The following is a 25273-nucleotide window of genomic DNA, read 5'->3' on the forward strand; positions in this document are numbered from 1 at the left end:
GGAAGCGTGGATTCAGGGTGGACTTAGAAACGTGAAAGGCATGCAAGAAAGCAATGTAATGTAATTAAGGTGAACAGGTTAAAAAAGTTCTTACATCTGAAAACCAAAGGTTCATATGTTAAATTGACTGCAGTATAGGTATGTGGTCAGTTGTCATATTTAGATGTGTCAAATAAATGTGTGTACTTACTTATAACATAAGTGATCTTCAGGCTTTATTATTTTTAACATAGGTACCCTTATTAATGTAGTTTATGTATTTATGTACCCATCTCTGTTTCCCTATGACAGTGTAGAAGTAGTACCATAACCTGTCCAGTAGATCGAATGGTATAGACCTATTCAAAGAACTGAAAATCTGGATTCTGTGAACTTGATTTTGTGGTATCTGGATCAGAATGATCCTATGCAATTTAAAAAATATTTTAAAAACTTGCTCAAAAACAGCCACATTGATCTGATTCTGTATTGCAAAAATGAGGAAAAACTATGCCCTGAAGACTATTATTTATTTAATGTGATTAGTGATTAATTTACATATGTCCCTAATTTTAAGGTAAACCCTGTGAAGTGAACTGAACTCTCTTTTTAATATGGTGAAACTATTCCTTTCTAAATATATTTTCAATAGAAACATTACACATATAACAGTCAAATCATAGTGTAAAAGCAGGTGAACTCATTTATACTCCTTTTTGCTATGTTCTGGTGTTTGTGGTGGAAAACTGAGCTTACAAGAAGAGGAGAGAATTGGACCACAGCCCTCTGAGTTTGGCAATTGTCACTCAATCCACTCCATCCTCATGTCGCGTTCCCCTGCTCAGACGTTGCTTGCATCAACCAATGTGCCAATGTGCATCAACCATCAACCAATGTGCTACGTCATCGACTGTGTCGTCGTGCATCAGATTTCTATAACATATGTGGTTAGCTCATCATAAAATACCTATCCAGGCGTTGTAAGTTCTTTCATTCGTCAGCAACGCCTGTACAGAGGAACGCACCCTCTTTGTTCTTCCTCAAAGGACTCTCCACTGATTAAGTGGAGATAAAGGACCCTCCAGAGGCCTGTTCAGGACATTGAAATGGTACAAGACATTCAGATATAAATATATTGTGTAGAACAGTGGTTCCCAAACTTTTTATAGTCCAGAAACATTCAACCTCCAGCTGCGTACCCCCTCTAGCACCAGGGTCAGCGCACTCTCAAATGTTGTTTTTTTGCCATCATTGTAAGCCTGCTACACACACACTATACGATACATTTATTAAACATAAGAATGAGTGTGAGTTTTTGTCACAACCCGAAGTGACAAAGAGCTCTTATAGGACCAGGGCACAAATAATAATGTAATAATAAACAATAATGTTGCTCTTTATTTAACCATCTTACATATAAAAGCTTATTTGTTCGTTGAAAATTGTGAATAACTCACCACAGGTTAATGAGAAGGGTGTGCTTGAAAGGATGCACATAACTCTGCAATGTTGGGTTGTATTGGAGAGAGTCTCAGTCTTAGATCATTTTCAACACACAGTCTGTGCCTGTATTTAGTTTTCATGCTAGCGAGGGCCGAGAATCCACTCTCACACAGGTACGTGGTTGCAAAGGGCATCAGTGTCTTAACAGCGTGATTTGCCAAGGCAGGATACTCTGAGCGCAGCCAAATCCAGAAATCTGTCAGTGGCTTCTGATTAAATAAAAATTTTACAGAACCGCTTGTTGCAATTTCGATGAGGATCTCTTGTTCAGATATCGGTAAGTGGACTGGAGGTAGGGCATGAAAGGGATAAGGAATCCAGTTGTTTGTGTCATCTGTTTAGGGAAAGTACCTGCGTAATTGCGCAGCCAACTCACTCAGGTGCTTCGCTATATCACATTTGACATTCATTGTCCGTAAGCTTGAGTTCATTTGCACACAAAAAAATCATGCAATGATGGAAAGACCTGTGTGTTGTCCTTGTTAATGCAGATAGAGAAGAGCTCCAACTTCTTAATCATAGCCTCAATTTTGTCCTGCACATTGAATATAGTTGAGGAGAGTCCCTGTAATCCTAGATTCAGATCATTCAAGTGAGAAAAAACATCACCCAGATAGGCCAGTCGTGTGAGAAAATCATCATCATGCAATCGGTCAGACAAGTGAAAATTATGGTCAGTAAAGAAAACTTTAAGCTTGTCTCTCAATGTAAAAAAAAAGTGTAAATACTTTGCCCCTTGATAACAAGCGCACTTCTGTACGTTGTAAAAGCGTTACATGGTCGCTGCCCATATCATTACATAGTGCAGAAAATACACGAGAGTTCAGGGGCCTTGCTTTAACAAAGTTAACCATTTTTCCAAAACATCTTTCAAGCTGTCAGGCATTCCCTTGGCAGCAAGAGCCTCTTGGTGGATGCTGCAGTGTACCCAAGTGGCGTCGGGAGCAACTGTTTGCACGCACGTTACCACCCCACTATGTCTCCCTGTCATGGCTTTTGTGCCATCAATACAAATACCAACACATCTTGACCACCAAAGTCCATTTGATGTCACAAAGCTGTCCAGTACTTTAAAAATATCCTCTCTTGTTCTCCTGGTTTCCAGTGGGTTGCAGAAGAGGATGTCTTCCTTAATTGACCCCCCATAAACGTAACGGACATATACCATGACCTGTGCTAGGCCCACCATGTCTGTTGACTCATCCAGCTGTAACGCAAATGTATAGTTTTTTTGGCCTTTCGCCCAGCATTGTACCAGCCATATCCGCGGCAGCAGGAATAATTAAATCCTCCACAATAGTATGGGGCTTGCCTGTCCTAGCCACTCGGTAGCTCACCATATAAGACGCTTCTAGCCCCTTCCTATTAATGGTATCTGTTGTTTTTATACTTTTATTTTTTTAACCATTTATCCATTTCAAGCAAACGGAATGAGCAGCAGCTACATTTGGCTACATACGGACCGTTAACGGTTAATGTGATTAGATGTCAATTGTTTTACTAGGCAACCTATATTTGACATTGTGTTATTATTTCTCTGAACACTAGATTGTTTAATTGTATTTTTGGCAGTGAAACGAGGCTACTCAGGCAAGAAAAAAACCTCACCCAAATGTATAGCCCCTTTGGAAAATATAAATGGACTGTTTGAAAATGTGAATACATTTTTTTTTTAACAAACAAATAAAACAAATAACAAAAAATAAAAATGTGAATCACATTTATATTTGGTGTACCCCCGACGGCATTGCACGTTCCCCTGGGAAATACCTGGTGTAGAACATACTATTTTCTGTCCTTGAATCCTGTCAAGTCTATACATTGCATTAGAATACTGTGTCAACTCTATACATTACATTTCTACATGTCATCTTACTGAATAGGCCCCACCTTTCCCCCAACCGGGACTCAAACCCGGGTCCAGCGACTGTCAAGCCAACACCTTAACCGTTACGCCAAGTGGTTTGACCCTCTTGATGTACTAGGCTAGGTACAAACGTTTCTGAAACTGTGCCAGTGTCACCTTTTGGGAGAGCGTGTCCCCACACTTCTCTATATCAAGTCCCTCATGTGTACCAGCCTCTCTGATGCTCTCACGGGTGCCATCCCACTTCTGACACCAACGTAGCGAATTCGAGTGGTAGCTCCTACCGTGCAGGTATTGCCTACATAAGGAGACTATTATTGACAAAGATCAAGATTATTTTTATTTGTCAAACATCAGCCAAGCATCGATCATTATGTCACCAGAATAAGACTCTCGATATTTATTGGAAAGGAGCATCAAGCTCATCACCTTGCACTTTAACCACCCTGTAAAGTTCATCATAACTTATTTCATCTGTAACATCATAAACTGCATGCTTTCCTGAGCCGTCAGGGGAGCTTTGTAGCCAAGTGGTTAAGAATAACTGAAAGGGTGCTGGTTTGAACCCCGAGCCGACTAGGTGAACAATTTGGCTGTGCCCTTGAGCAAGACACTTAACCCTTATTTCTCCTGGATAAGAGCGTCTGCTAAATGACGTAAATGTAAACATGTCGTAGGGGGAAGACCACACATCATCACGTGACCCCAAGTTTACTTCAATATGATGGTTATTATATCAATATTTGCACATTAAAAGCATTACCACTGAATTTTCTCACATAATTAATTTTACTGACACAAAAATATCCCACCTCATCGAGCGTATTTTGTTTCCTCACATTTGGGAAGGTTACTGACAAAATTGCTGTTTCCATCAGGCCTGTCCTGACATTTATTATTCGACATGTACTTTACTCACATAAAAATGTTGGATGAAAACCTAGTTAGTGTAAATAGCTCGGTTTGCATCCAACTGGGACAGAATATTTGTATGAAAATCTAAAATCCCCATGAAAACATATGCACATTTCCCCACCAGAGATGTTTCCATCAAATTGACTTGTTGCAGATAAAAGGCTGTACATGATGGCCCAGTGCACATAAAAACACATTTTGAAATAATTGCGCATAAAAGCATTTCCACCTACATTTCTCGCATAATTAATTTTACAGACACAAAAAGATCACATATTGTCTAACATATTTAGTTTTGTTAACATTTGTAAAGTTTAAAAAGGTTGGATGGAAACCTGGTTAATTAAACAATATTTGCATGTGCCACACCTTTTAGTCTCATTAAATGCTTTCAATATTTGTACATGTACAATTTATAGTTGGTTTGAAGTTAAGTGATTGAAATTTGGAGCTATTGGAATTTTAACATATTGTCTCATGTACATTATGTAATATACAGACAATCCCTAACTAGCCCCAAAGGGATATTCAAAGTCAACCCAAATTTACCATGGCATTACAACTGGGTCGGGTGCAGCTGCACTCCGAATGGATGATTAATTGTGTGCTGGGAGGATTGAAACAAACCAAACCTTAATTTATGTTGTGCTGCCATTTTGAACGAGACTAACTAAGACCAAAACTATCTTATTTACACTTTGTAGTCAATTTTGACAGTAGAATAAATGTTTAGGACTCATATCGATGCCACATAGGTGGTTTTCTAAATGAAAAGTCGTTTTTATGGTAAGTTGCTCTTTAAGATTCGCAGAGCTATGACTCCACTGCCTCAGGCCATGAACCTTGCTATCCGGGATCTTTTGGACATCCCCACCCCATTGAAGTTTAAATGTAAAATGGGTAGGGGGGTAAAGGTTAGGGACGTCCCAACTATTCCCTATAGCACTTACCATCTTAGCCACCCCCCCACCAAACACACAATTCATTTATTGAAGACAGCTTGTGTCAATTAAAGAACATAGGATTGTCTACCTGCAGCAACACTAGTGGATAATGCTAGAAATACTGGTAAAAGCAAAGTGCTTAAAAAGCATGTCCCCTACTAAGGCACTACTCTTTTCTGTTTCCATGCCTACAGTACCATACATTATGTCCTTGAAGAGATTTCATAGGTCTGAGATAACCAGATATACAAACTGTGTACTTGTAATGGTATGAGCTTTCCCGTGTGTGGGGTAAACAGAAACTATTGTTCTCATGTTAGGGACTTTCCATTGGTGACTTGACATTCAGGAAATAAAGAACATTCTTGTTCCGTTTGTCTGACAGCTGGTAGTTGGTAGTTAGCTGACTTCGCAACATCTTCAACAAAATACCTTATATTCCCATTCTGTTTACAGTCATTTATGAATATGAAAACATGTGTACACTTCATTTATCATAGAGACAGACTCGTGGTGTCAGAGATGTCAGCGAAAACATCATGCCGGTAGACACCATAGACAGAAATAAAATCTCACAATATTCTTGAACTAAGCCTAGTCTTCAGCATAATTAAATGTTGGAACCTGTTCCTGATCTCCTCACTGCCACTACACCAACTAGCAGATGTGTGTGTTAGCCAGGGTTCTTGGGTACTTGTAACCAGGATGGGTTATAGAGTTCATATGGAGATTCTTGTAAAATGGCAGTGTTTGAAGTAAAACTGAATGTATCAACATTAGACAAACAAAGACAATGTCAGAAAAATATTGACAGACCAGTAATGTAATTAAATTACATAAAGAAAATTGACAAATCTTCAGAAAAAACTACAGACATGTTTATCCTTTTGTGAATTATACCCCATTTTACTTTGTTGCCACAGTTTGCACAGCAGTTGACAAAAAAGGGGAAATTATTTCAATGATGTGGCTATTAAGGCAGAAGGAATCCTCAAATGAATTCCAACATCTTATAAAAACAAGGACGGCAATTCCTATTCATATTACAGTAGACGTTTATCCTATATTTATCATACGTCTACAATGGCATGGCATAGCCAGGATGTGCTCTGCATTATCGTCATTGCAACAACTTCAACTACAAGTGATCTGGATGTCTATTTTGTTCAAGTAGTTAAAATCATGCATTCTAGAAAGCTCTCATGTAGTTCTAGACTAAAGAATTCATCAGAATGTGTTTCCTCTAATCCCAGGAAACAGGATTCAACACTTAAGGAGTCATGTTAGACCATTAGTAAATTAACATCTGAAGCGTCTTGCACTGTACATGCTAGAATTTAACCCACTCCAACAGTGTTAAAGGTGCCTAAATCAACAATAATCATTCAAATGTATGACACCCCACACGTGTATGTACAGACCATAAAATATAGACAACTCCAGAAAGGCAAAATTAAAAATTATTCAATTGAAAAATATAAAAAGGTCTAAAATGGTATAATTGAGCAAAGCATTAACTTGGTCCAAAGTATCTTCATTCACTCCTTGCCTGCGATGCCATCAAGAGCGCCCAGGTCCCAAACAAAACATCAGGATATTGTCCCCCTAAACACACACACACTTTTGTTAGACTATTAATTGCACACACATAAATAGACATGATTGAACAGGGTTGAGATGCTGTTCTTGTCCTTTAATCCTATGCCAGAGAGACAGTCTCTCAAACTCTGGGTGGATGCTGAATGTCCAACAACTTTATCTGAAGGTAGCCTGGAGTAGCTCAAACTGTTCTCCATGTTGTGAGATTGCATACATACACACACACAAGATTCATGCGCAATCTTCCATGCTGTGCTTTGGGTCCAGACAGCTTGCGAACTCTGAAACTGGGCAGGTGCTACGTATCACTGTAGCTGAACACGGAATGCACAGATGAGAAGCTTCACCTTTGGAGAGAAAGAGTCCAATCAATCAAATGTAATTGTTCAACAACTTGTCAAAGTATTTTACAGTAACTAGGCCTAGAGCCCCTCTCACCATGGCCATAGGTTACTCTGCTGGTGGGTGGGTGTGTGTGTGTGTACCTTGGCTGTAGGTGACTCTGCCAGGCGAATGAAGAGTTTGTTGATGCCTGGCACTGGGCTGAATGAGTAGATGAAGTGACTATCCTGTGGGGTGTAATTGAAAGAGGAAAAGATGAGTGACCTGACTCAGTCACCTTCCAGGTAGAACAGAACACCAGCCCTTTACTCCAAATCTCTAGACCTGGAGTATTCCTGATCTAGAGTGACACTCACCAGGAAAATAGGCAGCTGGAACTTGTCGTTGAGTACCACTGCGTGGACGCTGCAGGGCCCACACAGCCTGGCTGTGATCTCACCTAGGAAGTTAGCATGGAAGATGAAGAGCAGGATGCCTGAGCCTGGATGGAGAAAGAGAGGGAGGAGAGACACAGATTTAGTTGGGATGAAATGCTTTCCCTAAACACTACCCAGACAGAGTGTGTGGAGGGGATTTGCACTGTTTGTGCGTGTATCCTACCCTCTCCAGGTGTGTGCGGCGATAGTTTGTAGGCAAACTCCAGGGAGAAGTCTGGTCCCTCACACAGTCTGTGACACGCCAAAGGGAACACTGGCTCCAGCAGGGCCAGCCGAGTCTCAAAGTACGCCCGGATAGTGTCCTCTGCCACATTTGACAACCTGAGTGTGTGTGTGTTTGAGGGAGAGAATGTGTGAGAGAAAGAAACATTTTTTTTTATTTTGTTTGTAACCGGCGTCACTGTGCTGCTAATAGTATGTGAGGATACAGTATAGGATCTTAACTCCGTTACATACAGGTAACTGACAAAATTATAGAAACACTTGAGTAAATGAGGGACACAAAGTATATTGAAAGCAGGTGCTTCCCCACACGCACACGTGTGGTTCCTGAGTTAATTAAGCAATTAACATCCCATAATGCTTAGGGTCATGTGTAAAAATGCTGTGCAGGTCATTATTTTGGCTACCATGGGGATGCCCCCATATGATAGCAATGCCTCCATCCACAAGGTTTGAGTGGAAACAATGTAAATGATGTAAACCATATGCCATGGCCATCTCAGTCACCACATCACAACCCAATTGAACACTTATAGGATATTCTTGAGCGGCAACTGAGACAGTGTTTTCCACTATTAATGACTAGGATTATGCCTTTGGCTTCTGGACAACGAAAGACAGTTGATATGAAAACCAATAGAACAGGAGGGCGGCAGGTAGCCTAGTGGTTAGAGCGTTGGACTAGTAACCGAAAGTTTGCAAGATCGAATCCCCAAGCCGACAAGGTAAAGAAAAAAAAAAGTTGTTTCTGCCCCCGAACAAGGGGCCGTCATTGAAAGTAAGAATTTGTTCTTAACCGACTTGCCTAGTTAAATAAAAGGTCAAATAAATAAGAGGAGAGAAATGGCATAGCGGCAGGTCCAATAGGGAAGAAAATGGAAATACATTTGTCAATACAAATCATTGAAAATACTTCACCAGAATGCATGACTTAGCCACAGAACAATGGAGGATCATTAGCTTTGGATTGTTTCAAATCACAAGCTCATAGGGAAGCCCTCAATTTGGGCAGCGCGCGTGGCAATAGGATTAGCTGATTGAGTTTTGGCTGTCAATGAACAAATATGTTTGAAGATAATGCGTCTTGAATATAATTAAACATTTTGAGAGGAAGGGGTGTGTGGTGAAGACATGGGTGAGTCTCTCTCCAGAATGGCTCAACTGTCTCCTGCCAATTCTTGCGCATTCACTGTTTAATTTTGTGAATTGTTTGCCCTTTAATTTACTTTTTTTTTTAAAAATCCCCATTAAATATATCACCAGTAGTAAATGTAGCATCATTTGGTTACATTAATTTATCATTCTCAGAGTGGAAACGTTGTTTGCAGATTTCAAAACCTGCTACACTTGTGGAACAAGATTTGTTTTCATTGTCTTTTGTTTCGAGTACTTCATGTGAGCAATGAGCACTTCATGTGAGCATTGAGCATGTGTCTGGTTGCTCTGTCCTGATAATGTTGAGGGAGCGCGTGCGCCTGAGCACGCTTAGAAGTACTTGGCCTGCTGCGCTGAAATGTAGGAAAGTGTTTAACATCATTGTGAATGACATTTTGACAAATGACAAAACTATAGTACCTCACAGCAAGCTACTTGAAAAATCTTTACAACAATCTTCCCCTCGATAATCACTATTCCTCAGTGTGCAAGAGCAATGGAAGTTATAGTCCTACTGCTGCATTTGCCTATAGGCTATGAGTTCCATGCGCTAATTTCTTTAGCCGCCAATGGATAACGGTGTATCAATGTATCCATATGGCAGAGGCTGGTGATCTCACATTATTTTACTTTTAAATGTAAGATTTTTATTATATGAATTCAGATTGTTATGATTAACCATGTGACAATGATTTTGAGAAACAAAAATGTTATTATTGAAATTAAACTGTTTCACGAAAATCACAACTGACACGCAGAACGGTATAAATGGTAGGATAAATTGTAACCTTCCCGAAACTTGAAACTCGCGTGCTGCCTATGAAGTCTTTATAAAATAATTGCCTCCACATTTCCATGGTCGGATTTTGCCTATAGGCTACTGACTGAAGCAAGGTAAGGTAGGTAAGACATGCCTCATAATATGAAATAAAACATTCCGGTTTCAAACAATGGAAAATGTTTTTCAAAATGCATTCAGCCTCCAGCTCACATGGTAAAGTGGTGGGTGACAAGCCTGTTGCCTGTACTTGAATTGTGAATGGGAAGGACGTAATCAAAAACCAGTTGAGAACTAAAAATAGTAGCTCCTTTTAATCGTGCAACAAAACTGTTTTTAACACGCAATTGCATTTACAATTGTTGCGCTATGAATGGGCCTCCCGGGTGGGGCAGTGGTCTAGGGCACTGCATCGCAGTGCTAGCTGCGCCACCAGAGTCTCTGGGTTCGCGCCCAGGCTGGGCTGGGTTCGCGCCCAGGCTCTGTCGCAACCGGGAGGTCCGTGGGGCGACGCACAATTGGCATAGCGTCGTCCGGGTTAGGGAGGGTTTGGCCGGTAGGGATATCCTTGTCTCAGTATGTAAAATGTAATAAAATGTATGCACTCTACTGTAAGTCGCTCTGGATAAGAGCGTCTGCTAAATGACTAAAATGTAATGGGCCTATAAAAGCACGTTTTACTCCAGCAGCAACCAGCTGAGGAGCTGCAGGAGAAATCCCAGTAAAAAAAAAGGTTCTGTATGCTGTGTGCCTGTGATATTTATTCAATACAACTAAGGTACTTGACGACTAATGAAAATACACAGGCCAATTTAATTCCACTAAATTATGCAAACTAACCTATAGACCAATAAGCATGATGGTTAAATATACTTACATCAACTGGTATTTCTATCAATAAATAAAAAGCATTATTTTGCAACGGGATTTTTTTTCTCACTGTCATTTTGGCCAGCAACAGTTTTATTTATTGGCTTTTCGTTTTTTATTGGGGGGTGGCAAAAGCCATCAATTGCCAGCTAACCCCGTTTTAGACAGTTGTAGAATCTATGCAAAGGTGCATTGAAGCTGTTCTAGCTTGTGGTGGACCAAAGCCCTATTAAGACACAATGTTGGCCTTTCCTTCATTTTGTCAGTTAGCTGTACATACCTTTACTTATACAAACCAATTCATATATGTTTACAAAGAGCGAGTGAGAGTGTGTGTGACATGGCAGCAACACTCACATGTTGATGTGGTCCTCGATGAGCTCATACACCAGCAGGTTGTTGCTGACTTTGGCGAAGTGCATGGCCGTATTCTTGTGTTTGGACAGGATGTTGCAGTCGGCTCCGTACTCCAGTAGGAGGCGCACCACATCAGCATTACCCCTCTTGCATGCCTACAGAACAAAGGCTACTGGTAATGAACTATAGCGATAAGTCTAACACATACGACTTTAGTAGAGATGAGGCTATTCACAAAAAGGGGTCATTGACAAAGTTCATCTCTGTGCTTTAGGGGTGATGTTGCGTTCTAATTAAACACAGCATTTATCTTCACCCCCATTTTCCCCTTATTTTTTCTCCTCCCCCGTACCTTCATCAGGGCCGTCTCTCCTCCCAGTGTCTGAGCATTGACGTACGACCCTGCCTCCAGGAGGATAGCAACTGTGGTCAGGAAGTTCTGAAATGATAAATGAAAGGATAGAGGGTTAAGCTTTGGCCTTAACTTATATGTACTCATCACCATTATTAGGTGTCGGGGTCCTGTCTACATGCCCCCTTGTTTATAGTAAGTAAACATAGCAGAACAGACATTTAACATACAAACAAGGGGAATGTATACGTGTGTACTTGTAATAAGGTGGTTTAAACAAGTCTGTCCTGTGTTACCTTCTCTGCAGCGTGCATTAGGGCAGTGGTGCCATTTTTCTGCCGTCCGTTCCCCTTCACTCCCTTCTTTATCAGCAGCCTCAGGATGTCATCCTGTCCCCCTGCTGCTGCCAACATACTCAGGGACATACCGCTAGAGTCCTGTGGGAGGCAACAGACACACAAACACACACCGACTCCTTCATTACTGAGGACCAAAGCCTCTGGTAGCAAATACTATGGGGAGGGGGGCAGCAATCCAAATGTATCTGTGTAATTGTTTAAAGAATTAAAGGGAGTTCACTTTATTGAAAGTTAAGAGAATTTAGCTTTTTTTTTACAACCAAATCTCAATCTTTGACGTAAATGGCACGTTATAGAAGGTTCCAGACTTTAAAAGTATTATTTTTTACGAGGATGAGAAAGTGAATTGTTGGTTGGAGTAGGTCTCTCGAAAACAAGTAAAAAATAAATAAAATGAAAAAATTGCAAAAGTGTCAATTTCCATTTAACATCCCATTTACATAAAAAAACCATGAGATTTGGTAATAAAAAAAAGCTAACTTCTACTTTAAGCATATCAACTTACCTAGGGTGTTGTCTTTTCATCCAAAAGGGTTTTAAGTTCATAAAAACATCATCAAATCATAAAGCAGTTTTCCATAATTGTTAATGGTAAAGTTCTAAATCCCTTTTGGAAGACTAATGGACAAGTAGGCTCTACAAATATTCTGAGAACCGAAAGAACATGTCTTGCAGCTTAATAAGTTTACGTCAAGTAACAATTTATTAACCAAGCAAATATAGTATCTTAGAGTACACACAATGAGCACCAGGGGGTAACGAAAAGCAGCTTGATAACAAATACATGTTGCTGAAAAAAACCAATTTAAACAGTAAATAGTGGGGTGTGGTTGAAACACCTGCTAATTTTTCTCAGTTAACACCTAACAGAGCTGTTACAGTTATAACATGAACTGATAACTAAACTAAGCAATTTATTTACATGATTCTTCCATGAACCTTGGTCCAATTAGAAGTACTTTCAATAGTAATGAAATATAATAATATTAGTAGTCAAGTTGATTAAATAAGAGAAGCAACAGCTATCAAACCCTATACAACTAAGTCTGTTTAAATTAGCGTTGAGGAACTTAAAACTGCTGTGAAATCAATATGGTTAAGACAGTAGTGAGTAATAGCAACATTAATATAAAACGTTGAAAGGTTTATCGTTTTACAAGAAGTAATAAAACAAGTAGATGGACAGCTAAAGCCTAATAAACCACATCAAATTTAGTACAAGAGGAATAGGGTGTGTGATTCTCTGAAACCAATTCCACATGCAGAACGAATTAACCGTTTCCAATCCACAAAGTACATTTCAGTTACCTATCAATTGTAACTGAGTGGATTGGAGAACCGAAAACTGCCTCAAATTGGATGAAAAGTCAACTAACTTTAGTGAACATTACAGTAAAGTTACTAGTGACTGTAAACAAGGCTTCGGTTTAGGAACCATGTTAGAGTCTCCACACATAAAGGGATGGCCATTGAAAAGTCTACCCGTCCTTGCCAAACCAATTAGCCATCACTCACGCTGCATCCGGATTCTCCACACTTTTTTAAAAGACTTTATTTGCACACTTCCAGTCACTTTGGGAGAAGGGTGGACAATCTGAATGCAGTCATAACTGGGCCCTTTGTTAGGATCTGTCACTGACCTTGCCTGGTGCACAGATCTTTCCCTTTCAAATGGTCCTCAAGCGCAAACTCTGACCACCTGGCAAGCCTCATCAACAGTGCCCTTTGACCAAAGCAACTTGCCAGGACTGAGATGGCTCACTGGGTCATGCAACTGGGAGAATCTGGCTTAGTAAAGAAAATAAATGACATCTAGATGCAAATATACACAAAAACAAGGTAGATTGTAATTACTGATAAAACTCAAATTGTTGGAAAAAATATATACTGAACAAAAACATAAACATGAATTTGTTGGTCCCATGTTTCATGAGTTTAAATAAAAGAACCGTGAAATTTTCAATACGCACAAAAAGCTTATTTCTCTCCAATATTGTGCAGAAATGTGTTTAAATCCCTGTTAGTGAGCATTTCTCCTTTGCCAAGATAATCCATGCAGCTGACAGGTATGGCACATCAAGAATCTGATTAAATAGCATGATCATTACACAGGTGCACCTTGTGCTGGGGACAATAAAAGGCCACTAAAATGTAGAGTTTTGTTTCACAACACAATGTGACAGATTAAGTTGAGGGAGCGTGCAATTGGTATGTTGACTGCAGGAATGTCCACCAGAGCTGTTGACAGATAAAAAAAAGATTTCTCTACCGTAGGCCAAATCCATTGTCATTTTAGAGAATTTGACAGTACATCAAACCGGCCTCACAACCGCAAACCACGCGTATGGCTTCGTGTGCGAGAGCGTAGGCCGTCATTGTAAATAAGAATTTGTTCTTAACTGACTTTTGCCTAGTTAAATAAAAGTTAAATAAAATAGAAAAGCGCAATAACCGATGTTCAGTTTGTGCACCGCTCTGTATCGCAAAGCCATATCAAATCGCTTGTTTGTAAAATAGTTCTTCCAGAGCTCAATACTGAGAAATAAAAATGATACCTACAGACAGGGACTACGGTAGTTGCTTCCAATGCTGTGTTTTTAATCGCAATTGCATTTTGAAATGTTATAAAATGAGAAACAATCTTTTTCTCCCAGAGGAGAGCCGTTTGCTCATCACATCAGCAGTCCCCAGCGAAATATGCAGAGGGACAGACGTTTACGTTACAGGAATCATGAGGATATTGCTCTTTACGGTTTGACCAAATCATGGTTTTAGCTGCCCCCAAAAAATAGGAAGGTTTGAGTGAGGTGACAATGTAGAATGTGCAGCTCGCACCGATGCGATTGTTTTTTTTTCTTGCACAGCCATGTCAAATGGTTGCAAAATGCCACTAAATGGTCAGTCTGGAGCCATGAAACCTATTCATACCGCACATCTACTAAAAATAACCTGCTAAGTTCACAGGTATGCTGGTCAGTTGCTTTAACTCAAAACCTAACCTACACATATACATTAGCTACACAGACAACGGTACAGGCAAGAATACACAATATTTTATACATCTGGATCCAGATCCATTTGGTGAAAGTAATGGATAACAGTAATGTGATCAAAAAAGTATGGTCATCAGTTTAACTGTCTAGGTTTGCAATACTTTTTCCCTCTATGAAGAAAACAAAACATTCACTGTACTTGGTACATGTTATCTATGCATGTGGAGCATATATTTCAGTCAGTTATCTTGGGTATTTCTATGCAACATGGGTCTTACGGAAACATGGGGTGTGTTTCGATTCCAAATGTGCGTCCATGAGCCTTGTTGCTTTTGCTGACCCAGAAGATTCAGTTTGACAGGCTTTATATAAAGGACCATTGGAATTGTTAAATAAACTAAAAAGGTATGAGTCCATCTTTACTTGCCTCCTCTCGCCATGGTTGAAAATGTGTGACCTTTACCAAAGGACTTTGAGTTTTGGCGCCACATAAAACACTGTGCCAAGGATATTTTACAATTCAAAAGAAGTTCTGAAAATTCCCTTATCGACTAAACAAGTTTTCATGCATAATGTTACTATGTAGTTGCTACAGATACTTCAATGAATAAAGTAGGTAGTGGTATGGTTAAAATTATACTTAATTCTTGCTTTATGTCATAAAGTGAGATCAGAGTGAGCCAGGATGGTCAGATTAAATCAAAAGCAATCCTTTTCTCCTTTCTCCATTCTTGCTTACCTTGAACCCTGGGGAGGTTCTAGTTCAAGGTAATCACAAGGACAGATAAACAGGAGGCTCTTCTGGAAGTCCCAACGACACCCCTGATTTCTGATGCACCCCTGGATTCTGAGTATATGGACTTGGTTTTTCATGGTCCATGTTTTGTTTGCCTGAACTATGCCTCCTGCACATAGTCTTTAATGTGTTATGCACATAGTTTTTTACATCTTTCCATGTCCTGCCTTGTAGAGCTGGTTCAGCTGCAATACATGCATCACATTCCTTTTTACCTGGAATCTTCATCAGTTTAGTGAAGTCTCCTAGCTGCCGCCTGACCGCAGCCTGAGCCTCATTACTCCATATCTTTGGTTTCCTTGGTGTTGCCACAGGACCTGCCTCTAGACCCTCCTCTTGACAGTGTTCAGGTACTGTCATTGTTCCACCAACCCAGTCCTTAGCACTCATAGCCTCTATTGTTTCTTTTTCTTTCTTTGCCAATCCTCTCTTTGTCTGTTTTGTAGGGTCCAATCTTGTAAGGCCATTCTTCCGTTTTATAGATTTTACTGTGTTGTGCACATAGTTTTTGATGTCCCTCCATGTCCTGTCTCTTAGAGCTGGTTCATTGTGCAGGCAAACTTCACAGTCCCGTTTACCTGGAACCTCCATCATTGAGATAAAGTGTCCCATCTGACGGTTCACCGCAACCTTAGCCGCACCACTCCACGGCCTCTGTTTCCACACTGTGCCCAACTTACCCGTCCCCACAGAACCTGTCCCCAAAAGAACTGCACCCGCAGGCACTGCCCCGACAGGAAGTGTCTGTGTTGGAAGAGTCTGGGCAGGAAGTGTCTGTGTTGGAAGAGTCTGGGCAGGAAGTGTCTGCACATGAAGTGTTGGTGTAATAACTGTACGTGCTGGAAATGTTTGAGCTGGAAGTGTCTGCGCAGCATATGTTGCAGCAGGATATGACGTCGAAAGTTGTGTCACCGCAGGATATGTCCTCACAGGATTCATCCCTGAAGAAAATGATCTAGCAGGAGATGAGAGGTCATAAGGACTTGCAGGACATGCATTTGCAAGTTGTGTTTTTTCAGTACATGACCTTGCATCATGCGTCTCTGCTAGGTATGTCCCTGAAGCATATGAACCTACTCGATAGGTCTCTGCAGGATGTGTCACAGTAGGATATGAACTAGCGGGATTTATCCCGGCAGGATATGCCCTCGCAGAATCTGTCCCCGCAGAATATGACCTCGGAGAATGTGATCCTGAAGGATAAGACTTTGAAGGATATGTCCCAGCATGATATGACCTTGAAGGCTGTGACCCTACAGTATATGACTTCGCTGAATATGTCCCTGTAGGATATGATGACCCAGTGGGATATGTGCCAGAAGGATATATCCTTGCAGAATCTGTCCCTGTTGGATATGTCCCTATGAAATGAATACATACAGAAGAAAAGGATTCATTAATGTGCCATTATTATATATTGTTTAGAGGAACAGAGCAAATACTTTAGGGTAATAAGTTGCAAGCTTCTCAAAAATGTAGATCTAGCAAAAATGGAAAATGGCACAAAACAACTTTAATTGTTTTTTTTCGACTGAACATTTAACCCTTGAAACAAAATGAACATGTTGTCCAAATACTCTCCAAAGCAACTGATACTCACCATATGTAGGTGAAACAATCCTTTCCTCAGATGGCCCTGGAATTACCACTGGAACCTGATCCATTGCAAGCAGCAATTTGCTGATTTCTGCTAGATGTCCTGCGTTTTCAGAGAGCCTGTAGTACTCTTTGTGGACCTGGGTGTCATGTCCCAATAACTTTGCCACCTGATCCAATTCACTTTCATTCAAGTTTAGTATTTGGCAATGGATAGCAACCTCTTTCCTCACTGTCGCATGGATCAGACTTTCAGGATTCTTTGCATTACACGCACGTGCAAATTTCCTCAGACAGTCAGACCCTCTGACGTAGCTTGCTGCATCTGGGCTCCGTGCGAAGACATATGGGTTGTCCTTTGACACACCAACTTTGTCTCTGTTTGCAATTAGGATCTCAAGAGATGAGATCATCCTCGCCGTTAGTAGGACCGGCATTGTTCTACCATTTTTGCCTTCAATTTCCACCCTGGTTAGTTTGTCGTCACCAAGCTCCTGCTCCAGCCTCGAGAGGCTATTGAAAATGTCTGCACTAGCTGGAGATTTCTTTCTGTTTGTGTATGTTTCCAACAGCATTTTCGCAACCTCTCCTGTCCTTTTTCTGTTGAAGAGAGCTATTTCGGCAAGAAGAGTTTCATTGAGCTTTTTCCAGACAGCGTTGGTGGGGCTCTCGAGCAATTCTCTCTTTGCTGTGTCCTCTGCAACCTTGAGAAACTTCTGAAGTTTAATCAAATCCTCAGTTAGTGAAGTCACATCAACTTCATCACACTGAGGGACATCACTCAGGGACAGACCGGAAAAACAGTTATTCCAATTGTTTTCAAGCAGCTCAATGAACCTTTTGGCTTGTTCCTCTGCCTCACGGTCCTCTGTCATACGACTCTCCCCAAAAGCTATTTCAGTAGCTCTTTTCAAGGAATAGCCAATCTTTAAAGCAAGAGATGGGGTCTTGTACCTGTCAGAGGTAGGGTCATGACCACTCATTTTCCTGGCAGCATGAACGGCCAATTTGAATTTGGATGGTACACATACTTCATGCAGATATTGGACACCACAGTCCATCTCATTTACAGTAAGTACAAATCTAGCCAATTCCCTCATTTTTGAACTAATGTATGTAAACTGTGACTTGGCATGGCCATGCTTTGCAGATAGTGCATTGCCATATTTACATATCAGGGGATCATTTTTGATGTGGCATTGAATGTCATCTTGATTCATATTGTGTATTATTTCTTCACATCCTCCAGTAGAATAGACAGGCAATGGAAGAAGTCGAGAGGACGCAGCCTGGACCCGCACTCTTTTTCCTCCCCTCTTTTCATCTTGTCCTTTTCTGGCTTTACATGAGCCCTCATGCTTCCATAAATCTATTTTGTTGAAAAAAGCTAAGCAGTGTTGGCAGGGCAGGTAGTCACGCACAGAAACACCATTGTAAGAGGGTCTTTTCTTTGTGACAATTTCTCCATCTCCACTTTGAAGAACTTCCAAGTTGTGTAGATAGTTGCCTTTGTTACGGAGTTGGTCAAGCAAGAGAGACCTGATTTTGGAGAGTTTGGGGAAGCTGATAGCATGAGCAACAGCTGCTTCTTCTGCGTGCATCCTTTCTAAATGTCTTGCAATTTTGTGGTGTGGTTCATTGCAATACAGGCAGAAGTACTTTTTGTCCCATTTTCTTTTACCATCATTTGTTGTACTACATGTGCTGACTGTCATTTTTGTGCTAGAACGTAAGTTTGACCGTGTACCTTTCCGTGGCACACATTTTTTGCGGCAAGGTTTTTTAGCTTGTGAGGTTTTTTGAAGGGACTGCTCAGATACATTATTATCGCAGGAGCTTTCTGCTTTAGATGGAAGAGGATCTGACCCACTTTGGACGTTTGAATCCAGTCTTTGTCCTTCTACCTCATCACCTGAACTGTTCTCGTTGTCACTTGAACTGCTCTCTTCAGCACAATTCTTTATGTCACATAAAGCTCTCTCCATGTCACATAAAGTCTTCACCACATCACATGAAGGATTCTCTTCATTTTCTGAAGGATTCTCTTCATTTTGTGAAGGATTCTCTTGCTTGTGTAAATGATTCCCTTTGTATAGAGTACTCTCACGGTGAGGATTTCCTCTGCGGTGAGGATTATCTGCTGCACATAAAGGCATCTCTTCATTATCACTTAAACTCTTCTTTTCCTCATTTAAATGCTTCTCTTTGCCACTTAAACTCTTCTGTTCAACAGTGCATGCCTGTAAAAGAACAAGTAAACGTAAGATTCATAAGACCTTATGATGCATTTTGTTTAAAATGTATAAAAAGTGGGAAGTAAAACTTGGGGGGAAAAAGCACAAGTAGCTTCAAAGCTGTTGCAAGTTAGTATTTAACTTGTGGCAAAGAGACATTTGGTTAACTATACTATCATACTAGACATCTGGGGTCCTCTGACCCATTTCATACGCAGATAAATCTAAATAGTGAAAACCCCATAGTATTGTCATTGAAAACACACGTGCGGTACACATTGTGAGTCATTCAAATGATGGCCTAGGAGCACCTCAACAATGCTCTCAAACTTCAATCACAGTCAAGCGAGAATCAATGCAATGGTTACACAGCACCAAACCGTGTAGACTTTGAATTCTTCCATAATAAAAACCACATGTGACTCATTCAAGGAACAGTTCATGGCTTTATTGTATTAAGCAGCGAACTACACCGTTTTCACATTGTAAATATGTCTGACGAGGAATTAATATACTGATGTTGGATGAGATGCTGCATGGAGACCAGGAAGGCACAGAAAAGAAAAATGCCATGCAACTAGGCCTACATTTGGCCAGTGACTTTGTTTCTAATCCTCCATATATTCTGTATTTTGTTACATGCATGCAAATGGTAGGTGATTTATGTGTGTTTTCACAAATAAGACCGGAATAAGATCCTGAAGCGTTTGGAAGCCTATGAAGATGAAAAACAAACCCAGCTTCAACTTAATTCTGGTACTTGCCCAACAGGTACCAGTTGCAGCAGTACGTTTGAGAAATATAATTCTTTCCATTCTCTTAAAAGCAGTAGTGTACTACATTTATATGAGAGTGTCCTTAAAAACACTGATTGGACCGTAATAATACTATTGTGTCCTTATAATTGCACATCAAGTAAAGAATACTATATTTAACAACCCAAACAAACACATACTGTAACTGGGCAAGTATTAGTAACCTGTCATTTGTAAATAAATGTTTTGTTAAAGTGGTAGATGTTAGCAGTACATTTTAAACGGTAAAGAAAGGCTTTTCCACGGAATACATGCTTATGGCAGTAGTTTGTTAAAACGGTGAAAAGGCCTTGATCTATTAATATTATTTATATTGTACACAAAGACAACGGTATGGCAAAAGCTGAAATGTGTTACCAGTATTGTAATGATTGACGCAATGGACCATTTTCCTTTTAGCTTGGGGTTATTCGTTGTTGTCGATAATGATGAGTGAAACGCAGCAGCATTTTTACATGCTCTGCGGTGGTACAAGAATACTTTTCTGAAGGCATTACTGTACCTGAGGCAAAGGTTGTATTTTATAGCTTCTTGTGAACTAACCTTTTGCTCATCATGTCCTTTGTCTGTAAATGAGAAGATCATAACCGCCTTAGATCACTCTAGAAACACAAAAAAACACTCAAAAAACATTCAAATCAATGTAAAGCTCGGATTTATTAATTGCCAGGCATCAAGTTGGAACAACAATTTATGAAGTATGATGGCCTTTTTTTTTTTACCAATGCAATAAACAATTTAAAACTGCATTTTCCTATTCAAGCTTCAAACAGCTTTACAAAAACATCTGTAGATCCATTAGGCTAAATTAATAACTGAGTAGTTTAAGGGCATAATCTGCTTACCTTTGTTGGCTCACTGGTCCTCAACGGATGCAGTTAGCTGGTATTGCAGTCGGATTCTCTCCTCGCAATTGATGTCCTGGTATTCAACCTCTGCATGCCATTACTGGCTCTCACGTTTTATGCAATGTTTAATTATTAAACTGCATTATAAGTTGATCAGAGTGGATAAGTTGATCAAGTTGTATGTTTGAACCAGACTGGCAAAATTAAACATTTTTCTACACTTATGCACAAATGTCATTAAAAGCAGCAATCTGTAACTTTAATTTCCAGTCATTCCTACGGACCTTCCAATCATTTCTGTAATAAAAGTTACATATTGTGGTTTTAATTGAGAAATGCATTATGGCACTTGGTGCTGATGTACCCTACCGGTCAAAATTTTTAGAACACCTACTCATTCAAGGGTTTTTCTTTATTTAACTATTTTCTACATTATAGAATAATAGCGACGACATCAAAACTATGAAATAACACATATGGAATCATGTAGTAACCAACAAAAAAAAGTGTTAAATCAAAATATATTTTATATTTGAGATTCTTCAAATAGCCACCCTTTGCCTTAATGACAGCTTTGCACACTCTTGGCACTCTCAACCAGCTTCACCTGGAATGCTTTTCCAACAGTCTTGAAGGAGTTCCCACATATGCTGAGCACTTGTTGGCTGCTTTTCCTTCACTCTGCAGTCCGACTCACCCCCAAACCATCTGAATTGGGTTGAGGTCAGGGGATTGTGGAGGCCAGGTCATCTGATGCAACACTCCATCACTTTCTTTCTTGGTCAAATAGCCCTTACACAGCCTGGAGGTGTATTGGGTCATTGTCCTGTTTAAAAACAAATGATAGTGGGACTAAGGCCAATCCAGATTGGACGGCGTATTACTGCAGAATGCTGGTTAAATGTGCCTTGAATTATAAATAAATCACAGACAGTGTCAACAGCAAAGCACCTCCACACCTCCTCCATACTTTACGGTGGGAAAAACACATGCTGAGTTTGTCCGTTCACCCACACCACGCCTCACAAAGACGCAGCGGTTGGAACTAAAAAATATCTCCAATTTGTAGTCATCAGACCAAAGGACAGATTTCCACCAGTCTAATGTCCATTTCCCGTGTTTCTTGACCCAAGCAAGTCTCTTCTTATTGGTGTCCTTTAGTAGTGGTTTCTGTGCAGCAATTCAACCATGAAGACCTGATTCCCGCAGTCTCCTCTGAACAGTTGATGTTGAAATGTGTATGTTACTTGAACTTGAAGCATTTATTTGGGCTGCAATTTCTGAGGCTGGTAACTAATGAACTTATCCTCTGCACCAGAGGTAACTTGGTCTTCCATTCCTGTGGCGGTCCTCATGAGAGCCAGTTTCATCACAGCGCTTGATGGGTTTTGCGACTGCACTTGAAGAAACGTTAAAAGTTCTTGAAATGTTCCATATTGACTGACCTTCATGTCTTAAAGTAATGAACTGTCATTTATCTTTGCTTATTTGAGCTGTTCTTGCCATAATATGGACTTGGTCTTTTCCCAATAAGGCTATCTTCTGTATACCCCCCCCCTACCTTGTCACAACACAACTGATTGGCTCAAATGCATTAAGAAGGAAAGAAATTCCACAAATTAACTGTTAAGAAGGTACACCTGTTAATTGAAATGCATTTCAGGTGACTACCTCATGAAGCTGGTTGAGTGTGCAAAGCTGTCATCGAGGCAAAGGGTGACTATTTGAAGAATCTCAAATATAATATCTATTTTGATTTGTTTAACACTTTTTTGGTTACTACATGATTCCATGTGTTATTTCATAGATTTGATGTCTTAACTATTTTTCTACAATGTAGAAAATAGTAAAAATAAAATAAAAACCCTTGAATGAGTAGGTGTTCTAAAACCTTTGACAGGTAGTGTATATCCAATAGTTAACGTACACTTTAAAAGCGGATCTGTTGTCACCAAAGTTGGTTAATGTATGTATACGTTTGAAAACCCGAGAACCAGGCTAAAGCTTGTGAGAAGAGTGTCCTCATTTGAATGAACTCACAAGTATGACCACACACATAGGCTACTTTAACAAAAGTTAAACATCTTTATTTGACTAGTTGTGAAAAGTTAGTGCTGAATAAATATGTGGAACAGCTGGGGATCCCCAAAGACAGGAGGGAAGCGGGGAGGAGAATGCCGGTGACAGGTACTCTGGGATTGGGCTAAAAATATTATTTAGAACACGGAACGTACCTCCTGGTCTAGATTGTAATCCTCTTTGGAATTGAGTGCAAGTTTCACAGACATGTAATCCCCGCTTTTCACTGCATCCCGCAGCTCACCTGAGGGACACACAGATTCACATCAGTAGTTGTCTACATCTATGTACATAGTGTGTGGAAGCGAGCGGTTCACGTACAGCCGATGTTGAGAGACATCTGGGAAAACATGAGAGAGAGGGTAGGCAACATATTAAACTATTAAATTACTAGAGGGGTTGTGTCATAAACCCTCAAAGTTCCAGAATGGAGTGAAAATGGCAAATTCAAACCAGTCTAATTGGAATTAATGGCAGTAGCATAATCCAGATTTTACTTATGCATGAAAATAAAAGAAAGGCATGTGATACAGTTGAAGTCAGAAGTTTACATACACTTAGGTTGGAGTCATTAAAACTCGTTTTTCAACCACTGCACAAATTTCTTGTTAACAAACTATAGTTTTGGCAAGTCAGTTAGGACATCTACTTTGTGCATGACAAGTAATTTTTCCAACAATTATTTACAGACAGATGTGTTCACTTATAATTCACTGTATCACAATTCCAGTGGGTCAGAAGTTTACATTCATTAAGTTGACTGTGCCTTTAAACAACTTGGAAAATTCCAGAAAATGATGTCATGGCTTAAGAAGCTTCTGATAGGCTAATTGACATCATGTAAATCAATTGGAGGTATACCTGTGGATGTATTTCAAGGCCTACCTTCAAACTCAGTGCCTCTTTGCTTGACATCATGGGAAAATCAAAAGAAATCAGCCAAGACCTCAGGAAAACAATTGTTGACCTCCACAAGTCTGGTTCATCATTGGGAGCAATTTCCAAACGGCTGAAGGTGCCACGTTCATCTGTACACACAATAGTACGCAAGTATAAACACCATGGGCTCACGCAGCCGCCATACCGCTCAGGAAGGAGATGCGGTCTGTCTCCTAGAGATGAACGTACTTTGGTGCGAAAAGTGCAAATCAATCCCAGAACAACAGCAAAGGATCTTGTGAAGATGCTGGAGGAAACAGGTACAAAAGTATCTATATCCACAGTAAAACGAGTCCTATATCGACATAACCTGAAAGGCCACTCAGCAAGGAAGAAGCCACTGTTCCAGAATCGCCATAAAACAGCCAGACTACGGTTTCTAACTGCACATGGGGACAAAGATCGTACTTTTTGGAGAAATGTCCTCTGGTCTGATGAAACAAACACAGAACTGTTTGGCTATAATGACCATCGTTATGCAAGGAGGCCTACAAACCTGACTCAGTTACACCAGCTCTGTCAGGAGGAATGGTCTAAAATTCACCCAACTTATTGTGGGAAGCTTGTGGAAGGCTACCCAAAACGTTTGACCCAAGTTAAACAATTTAAAGGCAATGCTACCAAATACTAATTGAGTGTATGTAAACTTCTGACCCACTGGGAATGTGATGAAAGAAATAAAAACCGAAATAAATCCCTCTCTACTATTATTCTGACATTTCACATTCTTAAAATAAAGTGGTGATCTAACTGACCTAAGACAGGGAATATTTACTAGGATTCAATGTCAGGAATTGTGAAAAACTGAGTTTAAATGTATTTGGCTAAAGTGTATGTAAACTTCCGACTTCAACTGTATATCAGAAATTGTGTAATAGAATTAGTGTCAACCTAAAATATTGTCATATAATTATAGTTTATATGGGTTTTATACACATTTTCTGTATAAATAGCATCCAAAGTATATGTAAACAGACCATACATTTCTCAGTACTATTATATAACAGGGCTAGAGGCGTCACTAGAGGTTCGAGTCCAGGCTGTATCACAAACAGCCATGATTGGGAGTCCCATAGGGCGGCGCACAATTGGCTCAGCGTCGTCCGAGTTCGGCTGGCGTAGGCCGTCATTGTAAATAAGAATTTGTTCTTAACTGACTTAAATAAAGGTCACAGGTTACATATTTAAATAAAGGTTACATTAAAAAAAAAATAATACAATAATCAGTACTTTTATAACTTGTCTAAGTCGTATAATCAACTGATTTCAGTCACCGTATGGCTGTGGATTGACT

At 40.0% G+C, this 25273-nt stretch overlaps 1 protein-coding gene across 5 annotated transcripts in view; it reads right to left on the reverse strand.

Annotated features, from left to right (window-relative positions):
• Positions 1–6015: 6015 nt before the first annotated feature.
• LOC129816889 (M-phase phosphoprotein 8-like) overlaps positions 6016–25273 on the reverse strand; it is a 38241-nt gene continuing 18983 nt past the window's right edge. For 2 of the 5 annotated variants that reach the window (XM_055871856.1, XM_055871855.1), the window contains exons 7-9: positions 23196–23284; positions 17069–19304; positions 12360–16829 (exon numbers count right to left, since the gene is read on the reverse strand). In XM_055871856.1, the coding sequence (XP_055727831.1) occupies positions 15445–16829; positions 17069–19304; positions 23196–23284 (3710 nt within the window). In that variant the 3' untranslated portion in view covers positions 12360–15444. Of the gene's footprint in view, positions 7155–7292; positions 7377–7505; positions 7631–7749; positions 7908–10968; positions 11124–11320; positions 11408–11616; positions 11758–12359; positions 16830–17068; positions 19305–20656; positions 21446–23195; positions 23285–25273 lie in introns of those variants that run through there. The other 3 variants (XR_008753625.1, XM_055871858.1, XM_055871857.1) reach the window with 3 other exon arrangements.

Source organism: Salvelinus fontinalis, chromosome 19 (assembly GCF_029448725.1).
Source record: "Salvelinus fontinalis isolate EN_2023a chromosome 19, ASM2944872v1, whole genome shotgun sequence".
NCBI lineage: Eukaryota > Metazoa > Chordata > Actinopteri > Salmoniformes > Salmonidae > Salvelinus > Salvelinus fontinalis.